Source organism: Cebus imitator, unplaced genomic scaffold (genome assembly GCF_001604975.1).
Source record: "Cebus imitator isolate Cc_AM_T3 unplaced genomic scaffold, Cebus_imitator-1.0 Scaffold18, whole genome shotgun sequence".
Taxonomy (NCBI): Eukaryota; Metazoa; Chordata; class Mammalia; order Primates; family Cebidae; genus Cebus; species Cebus imitator.
In genome coordinates, this window is record NW_016107333.1 from 14,240,332 (window position 1) to 14,248,950 (window position 8,619).

General features: G+C 35.7%; 1 protein-coding gene across 1 annotated transcript in view; it reads left to right on the forward strand.

Annotated features, from left to right (window-relative positions):
- CFAP54 (cilia and flagella associated protein 54) overlaps positions 1-8,619 on the forward strand; it is a 361,147-nt gene that overhangs the window by 63,135 nt on the left and 289,393 nt on the right. The window contains exons 16-19 of the mRNA XM_017511466.2: positions 1,813-1,941; positions 2,304-2,430; positions 5,676-5,762; positions 5,856-5,977. Of these exons, the coding sequence (XP_017366955.1) occupies positions 1,813-1,941; positions 2,304-2,430; positions 5,676-5,762; positions 5,856-5,977 (465 nt within the window). The remainder of the gene's footprint in view (positions 1-1,812; positions 1,942-2,303; positions 2,431-5,675; positions 5,763-5,855; positions 5,978-8,619) is intronic.

Genomic DNA, 8,619 nt, shown 5'->3' on the forward strand with positions numbered 1-8,619 from the left:
AAAAAAAAAAAAAAAAGCATCAACTTTGTGTTTATTCACAGACAAGTACAATAGATGGCAGCATATTTAGTATTGATAATATTTTTTTTGTTGTTATTGTTGTTTGAGACAGGGTCTCACTCTGTCACCCAGGCTGGAGTGCAGTAGCATGATCAGGGCTCACTACAGCCTCTGTCCCCTGGGTTCAAGTGGTTCTTGTGCCTCAGCCTCCCAAGTAGCTGGGACTACAGGTGCATACCATCACACCTGGCTAATTTTTGTATTTTTTGGTAGAGACAGGGTTTCACAGTGTTGACCAGGCTGGTCTTGAACTCCTGACCTCAGGCGATCTGTCCTCCTTGGCCTCCCAAAGTGCTGGGGTTATAGGCATGCGCCACTGCGCTTGGCCTTAGTAAGAGTAATCTAAACATCCATTTGCAGAAGAGTGGATAAATTGTGACATATTCCTCAAAGTAATACCATTTCATTGTAGCTGTGAGGATGAAGGAACTGGAGTAGGCTTGTACTAGAGTAAACTTTGCATCATAGCAATTCCCTTCTATAGTCACCATCGCATTATAATGGGGAAACCTGGAACTGTATTTTCCAGTGTCTCATTTCTGTACAGTTTTAAGTTAGTCTTCAGTGAGGGGAATTTGCATGACTTTGTAGTGCAGAAGAGAAGAGACAGTTCTTAATCCACAGTGGCAGATGGATGATGTGAATTTACCAGGCATGCTGAGCAAACTCTTGCAATTCACCTGCTTCAGTGTAGTAGGTGCTTGAGGTTGTTGTTAGTTACCTCCTAGATTCTTAGGTTCACAGAGGCTTCTGAGCAAACTCTTGAGAATTGCATGAAGCAAAATTGTCACTGGCAGCTTTCTTGATCTGGGCTCTCCGATGACTTGCAATGGTGATGGGCACCTCTAATTCTATGTATTCAGTCTTCTTTTGCTTGAAATATATAGAGTACTTTTGTGTTTATAACCAATCCCTGACTGACCCATTGAGTTACATATATCAGCATGAATAAGTTTTAGCAATGTATGGTTGAGTTTAAAAAAGAGAATAAAAAATATGCAAAGTGATATTGCATATGGTTAAGGATACATACACATGTAGTAAAAGTTTGAAAATATGCAAAAAATGGTAAAACCAAATTCAAGGACAGTGGCTACCTCTAGGGGTAGAGAGGAGGAGTGGCACTGTGGACAGTTATATGGGGGATTTAAATTATATGCATATGTCTGTATGCTTTATTTCCTTTAATGACCTGGAAAATATGGAAAATTTGAAAGTTTGGGCACAGCTGGCTGCTGTTTATATTATTCTCTGTATTTGTCTGTCTGTGAGGATGATTACATTAAAAAAGTTTAGTTTTTGAAAATCATGATGTAGACTAATGTGGACAGGTTGAGTTGATGGACTCTAAATTTCTAGTCTGAGATTCTGAAATTGTTTTAAAAAATCAAATTAGGTATGTGAAAGTGATGAACTATGTGAACTCTGTTTTAAAAATTTACGTGTGCATTTGGTACAATCAGAATTTTGCAAACCATAATGGAAGTTATATATATTAATACATGTTTGTGAAAAGTTTAATTTGCATTTGGAAAAATGTTGAAATTTATTTATTATTTTCATCCATGTTGATAGCATGCCACATTTAATCACAGATAAATACATTTAGTTACAAATATAACATCGTTAATGTTAGATAGACTATTTAAATTTCTGTTATTTGGTTTTGAATTATTGTCAAAAAATTGGAAATGTTGCATTTGATTTTTGCTTAAGTTTTCTTTTTCTTTTTTATTTATAAAATTATTTTAGAAAAATCCTGTGGAACAGTTACTTTTTGCTTATAAACTTCTTGACAAAGCAATAGGTGGAATAAATTTGAATTGCATGTTAACCACTTTGCCAAATGGATCATCAGTAATTGACCACTGCTATGCCAAGGTAAGAATGGAAAAGTCTTACATTAGATGTAAGTTTTACTTAACTGGGAAGAGGACTGGCCTTGAAAGTAAGTAGGTAAGTAAAGCATGACTTGTGGTGACTTACCTCATATTTCCCTGTTCCAGTGAGGAATCTTTGAATTTGTTAATGAAGAAGACACTGATGAATTCTAAGGGCATATTTATTAATGTTTAAGCTAACTGCAAGGGGCTGAGAAGTGAGCAGAATGTGATGGTTACAAATAAGATGATGATAAATTGAGTGATAATAGTATACAGCTATTTTTTTGTGTTTTGAACACACACAGCTATTTTGTGTGTTTTAACTGTATTTCTTTCTATTTCAACTCTGTTGGACCAAAGCATACCCACCATATAGATGGAGATACTTACAAACCACTTGCCTCAAATAGTTTCATGATGGATTTGCATCTTGAACTAATTCAAGCTCAGCATCGAATAGCTGTTGTGCTTCTGGACAAATTGCAAGGTAGTAGTCATCAAAGCAAGTAACTGTTCTGAATCAATATTAAGCCCAACTCCAGTACAGATTCAATTTAATTTGAAAACTGTGTTCTTGTTGACTGAAGTTTTCAGATAAATTTCATTATTTTTCTGAATTCCCTAATTAACATAATAAAAACATAATTAAACCTTTCAGTATTGCTTTAGACTTTGCATATTAAATCAGTTAGTAAACTTCTTAAAAAATTTAATCAATTATGTTTGTTTGAGTTATAGTAAATTATTTTTGTTAATATAACCAAGCAAACATTTATTGAGTACCTACTAAAATCAAGGCATTGTATTTGGTTAGGCACAAATTAGAAAGGCTCTACTTTTGAGCTTCTAGATAAGTAAACCAATATATCAGGTGAGGTTGACACATTTTGTAATGGGGGTGGGCTCAGAATATTATGGGCACAAAGAAATATCTATATCAAATAAGAAAGTCAGGAATGAGTTCCTGGAAGGTGCGTGTAAAACATTTAAATCATATTATATATAGAGCTAAATAGAGTTATTCAGATGCTAGTTAATTTCACAGTGAGCAATGTGACACACACTGCTGATTAGTGCAGGAAGATGAAAAAAAATACTTACAGTGAGAATTCTAGCCAATGAAAGAAGATAAGAAAAATAATTTAAAGATAAAAGGATTGAAAAAGAAGAAGAAAAACCTGTTACTTCTAGATTATTTGACTGCCCACTTTGAAAATGCAAGAGTCTATCAGTATATACAAAAATAATATGTAATACATAATATGTAACTCCTGACCTCAAGTGATCTGCCTCAGCTTTGAAAAGTTCTGGGATTATAGGCATGAGACACTGTGCCTGACCACAAGTTTTTTTTTGATGTCTCCACTTCCAATTCTAAAGGGTTTCTTCTCATCTTCTCCATTTTTGTATTTTCCTTCTCTCATATTGAGCATTCTGGTTCCTAACAACATCAATGTAATTACTCATTTGTTTTATCCTGGCAAATAAACAAAGTACTTTCAAAATTATTTAACCAATACCACTATTAACAAACCTACTGAGTAAATTAAAGATTTCTTTGCAGTTCATTTTGTCTTTAGAAAATATCATACGTCAGAGAACTGTGTCCAAATTTACTTGGATTAATTCTATTTTTAATTTTTTTTTTTCAATTTGATACATACTTGTGACCACTTTTTTGTATCTGCATTTTGCTTTTTTTTTTTTTTTTTTTTTTTTTTTTCTCACTCTGTCACCCAGGCTGGAGTGCAGTGATGTGATCTCGGCTCACTGTAACCTCTGTCTCCCATGTTCAAGTGATTCTCCTGCTTCAGCCTCTCAAGTAGCTGGTACTACAGGCCTGTGTCACCACACCTGGCTAATTTTTGTATTTATTTTTAGTAGGGATCGGGTTTTGCCATGTTGGCCAGGGTGGCCTCGAACTCCTGACCTCAAATGATCAGCCCGCCTTGGCCTCCCAAAGTGCTGGGATTATAGGTGTGAGCCACTGTACCAGGCTTGCATTCTGTTTATATAAAATTTCCTTTTTTCTCCATCCTTTTATTTTTTTACAGTTGTCATCTTTTTACATTTTATTTTAAACATTTACATAGTTTCAAAAACTACTTCTCATATGACCTGCTGGGTGTGGAAGGAAGCAAATCATAATTAAAATATCTTTGTGTCATCCTGTATAAATTGAAAATTTGATAAAGTTTTTCTAATACATAAATGAGTTACTTAGAATAATCACCTTGAACATTTTTGGGGCTGAAAAGATTTGTCTAAGAAATGTATTTCAAAATGTAAATAGAATTTTTGTGTCAGGTTTTAAGAAACTAACCCATGATTCTCATATAGTAACTGTATTATTTCCTTTAGTGGAGGATTAGAGTTTTTTTTTTTTTTTTTTTTTTTTTTTTCTTTTTTTTTTTAACCAAATAGCTTGTTCTGTAATTGTCATTCATAAATCTTTGAAGACCAAATGAGTTTTGATCACAGACCACTTAAAGATATTGATGCAAGACTTGAGTCCAAATGTAATGGAATTAGTTATTATTTCCTTGCGATATCTCTGGGTTTCCTCAATTTTTTTCTCGGCTTTATTGAAATGCCATCCTAGCACAGCTGATCACTTTGTTCCCCTACCTTGTGTTTCTTTAGCATGCTGTTGTCAGACTAAAGTTCCCTACATTAGCATTCTTATTTAATAATGGCTGCCTGTTGATGACCATGACATAACTATGATGCATCTGTATCTGGCGTTCAGAATTATTTTGCAGTCTCATTCTTCTTATCTCCAATGATTATAATCAGGAAAGCTTAACTAGCATTTATAATATCCTTGGTACCGAGAGAATGATGCACTATTTTCTGCTCTGCATTGTTATCTCCATGCAGATGTTTCCTTACCCTTTGCCATTGCAGAGGCCTTCTATCCTTTAATGGTGTCTGTTAACATCTTTTCATGAAGCCATTACCATCCCATAGTGGCTCATGTGCATTAGCACAAATAATTAAAACTCAGTAAAAGGAATTTATTGTAAGGTTACTGTAGGTACCCTCGCATACCACCAAGGACAGATATATTACCAGGTCTCCTAAGGACCAGACCTGATAATCAAGAATCAGTACTGCAGTTTCCATCTCCCTGGGCTAGTATAGCTGTATCCTTTTTCCCCGTCATCCATGTTCCTGTCTTTACTGAACCACCATGATGGTCAGTCCCAATTGTATACCAGTATCAACAACGGGTAAGTTTATGTTTTAGTTAAAAATCTTGAGAGAGCCTCTGATTTCATCAGCCACAGCTGGAGGAGAGTAGACGTCTTCATGTGGTATCCAGAGCTCTTGAAGGGGCTTTGGACGACACAGTTTTTCTAGAAGGGACATTGAGTACAGAGTTTTGACAGCATATTGTTATTGGTATCAAGACTTGCCATCTGTAGTTTGTGAAAAGGTAAAGTCAACAGAAGTAGGTTGGATTCTATCAACCTTTAGGGTGATTTTATTTGAGTTAGAAAATTAAATATTTTTATAATTTGGAATTTCTTATGTCCTGAGGTATACTGTGGCAAATAAAAGAGGATTTGATAAAACTGCATTATAGATTTATATGAATTTTGATCTATTAATGAAAAAAGATGACGTGATAGAGGAAGCAATAGCTTTACAAATAGTCACTCCTTAGTGTTTAAAAAATATTTCCTGTCTTGGATACATCCTTGTTATGACAGTCTTTTTCTTCTTCAGTTTTGCAGACTCCAACTGTTAGCAAAGATATTTCTACCAAGGGTCCAGAAAAGTTAAAACAATCTAGAAGCACTGATTGTTTTACAGGTAATTAAAATTGGGATAACTGGTATTTCCAAAAAATTTGAAAGATAGTTTTTAATCTCACCTTTTTGGTAAAATGTTTGTTTGCCTTTGTAGAATTAAATATAATGAATAAAATAAAGAAGAATACATTATCCAAAGCAATTTACTTAATGCAGAAAGCTCTTTTAATATTCGAGAAAGATGCAACCTCTACATCTTCATGGGAATTTTTGACGGTAATAGTATTTTATTTTTTCTTTTAATCGTGACATAAAATTACTGTTAAAATGAATGATTTCCTTTATTAAAAATAATGTGTGGCCCTTAACAATTATGAACTTTCAGATTCACTGTATATAATTCATCCTGACCAGGATAACTAATCTGTACCTCCAGTTCTGAATTCTGAAATGAGAGATTTCCTTTTTATCAGAGCTTCATGCAATCTACATGAGAAGCCAAATAAAATCAGAAGGACCCAAAATGAGGGAAATTATAGAATTGGGGTGACACTTTACCAGCCTAGTGTATTCTTTACAATAGAATTAAAATTCTTAAAGTCCATTGGCTGAGGTACCTTCTTTCTTAGATAGATACTGCTAATTTATGGACCAATCCCCTTGTTGATATTTTTAATTAGGTCTCATTCTGGCCTGGAAATTCTTCTCCTTTCCTGCTAATTCATTATATGTTGATTTTATTTGTTTGTCATTTGAGACAGGGTCTCACTCTGTCAACCAGGCTGGAATGCAGTGGCACAGTCCTAGATCACTGCAGCTTTGAACACCCGGATTCAAATGGTCCTCCCACCTCAGCCTTCCAGTGGTGGGACTACAGGCATGCCACCATGCCAGAATGTTTAAAAAAATTTTTTTTGTAGAGTCAGAATCTTGCTATGGTTGCACTGGCTGAGTGAATGATATGTGAAGATGTGGAGAATAATGCTATGTCTTGGCTGTTAAGAGAAGGAAAACAGTAGGTCAAAGCTAGGAGGAAGATATGGAGCTAAAGGAGTTTAATAGAGAAAATTTAGCATAATAGTGTGCTAAAAATGAAGAGCCAGAACAAAGAGAAATTGAAGATAATAAGAGGGAGAGGTTAATACACAGAGCCAAGGCCTATAGAGGATGCTTTCGAAAGCACAGATAAAGGGATTCATCTTCAATGATGGTTGAGCTGCAGGGCAGACACCTCATCTTTTGATACAGAAGGGAAGGAGGAACAGACAGATGTAGATAACACAATTTTTAGACATCTTGATGTGCACAGTGGTATGACATTATCCTGAGGTGGTGTTCTTAATGACAGCAGAATATTTGTGACAGCAGACGTTTTTGGAGGGTTAGATTTTTTGAATAAAATGAAGGTATGAATGAAAAGTTCATGGCTTTAAAAACGTGCATACAGATTGAGTAGGGAGGGAAGGCATGAAGGCATTTGAAGACTTGGTGTCTATGGAAATATGAAGAGACTGGACATCTTTATGACGTCAAGTCAAGGACCAGAAAACGAGGGTCTGAGAGAGCTAGAAGGATAGATGTTTGAGGTTAGAAAATAGAATACGGAAATTTAGTATTTCTGGTATGATTTGCCTTCTTTTTGTGGTTCTGCCTTTGTGGTCCCTGGATTTATTTATATACAAATCCAGTCTATGGAAACATAGATAAGTAAATATGTGCTTTAATTGCAAGAGGGCTAGGGAAAATTAACAGGGGAGTACCTAACTCAACAGTGGGGAATGTTTAAGGAAACCAGGAGAGATCATGTGAAGTTGAATGCTGAAAAACAGAATGCTTGAATTTGAATACGGAAACAATACTGAGAGCCACAAGAAAAATGAGAGCAAAGAGTAGAAAGGACATTCCAGGCAGAGAGAACAAATCTGCCAAGGTCCCAGGGCTAGAAATGTCATAGAATGCTTGTAGTCCTATAGGTCATTGTGTGAGACAGAAGCTTGGGTGCAATAAGGGTAGGAGTGGGGTTGGGGAGAGGATAGTAGCAAGGGAGACTAGAGAGGAAGTAAAGATGTTCATAAGAAGGCTTTTTCACCAGGCTAAGAATTTTGGGTAGACAGATACTATCAATATTCAAGGTGAGGAAGTCTATCTTGCCAGTATTAGGGAAGAGCCTGGTTAAATTTGAATTTCGAATGAGGAAGTTGGATGATGGTGTTGGGTGGTCTGAGATCACAAGGCCAAGTGGTGTCTGGTCTTTGTTGGAAGACTTCAGGGGTGTGTTCAGATCCATTTTTTCAGCAGATACTTCCAAGGCTGTTTGCTATTGTCTAGTGCTGAGAGGACATTGGTACATCAGTCCTATTTTTATGGCAAATAAACCTTATCTTTCTTTTACAAATATTGCTCTCAGGACTAATCTTGGGGCTTCTTAGAGCCTGAAGAGAGGTTTCTCCTTGTTTTATGTTGACTGAATCTTGTCTTTGTATGGCCATAGTGTGCCTGTTCCCCTGTGTGTGTCTGACTCCCACCACTGAGACCAGGGAACAGACTGGAGATTCTGGGGCATCTCAAGTTTCCAGTGTGGGCAGGAACATCTTCTGTGACCACCTCTGCTCCCCAGTGGTAGTTTTTATCCAAGTGTTAAGGCTTAATGATCAGTCCCCAGCGTACTCTCCTAAACAATGATGTTATGGCTCAAACATTTGGACCAGAACAAATGAAGAAGCCCAAGCATAATGGAAGTTATAATAAATCCTGGCTTTAATATTTCCTGAATTTATGTCTTGATGTCTCCCAAATACCAGTCTATTAACTATATTAGCAGTAATTAGATTTAATTATTTTTTATTTTGTAGCATTTCAAGTCAAATCAGCTCTATTTGCCTTTTTTTTTTTTTTTCCTTTTAAAATTTTCATGTCAG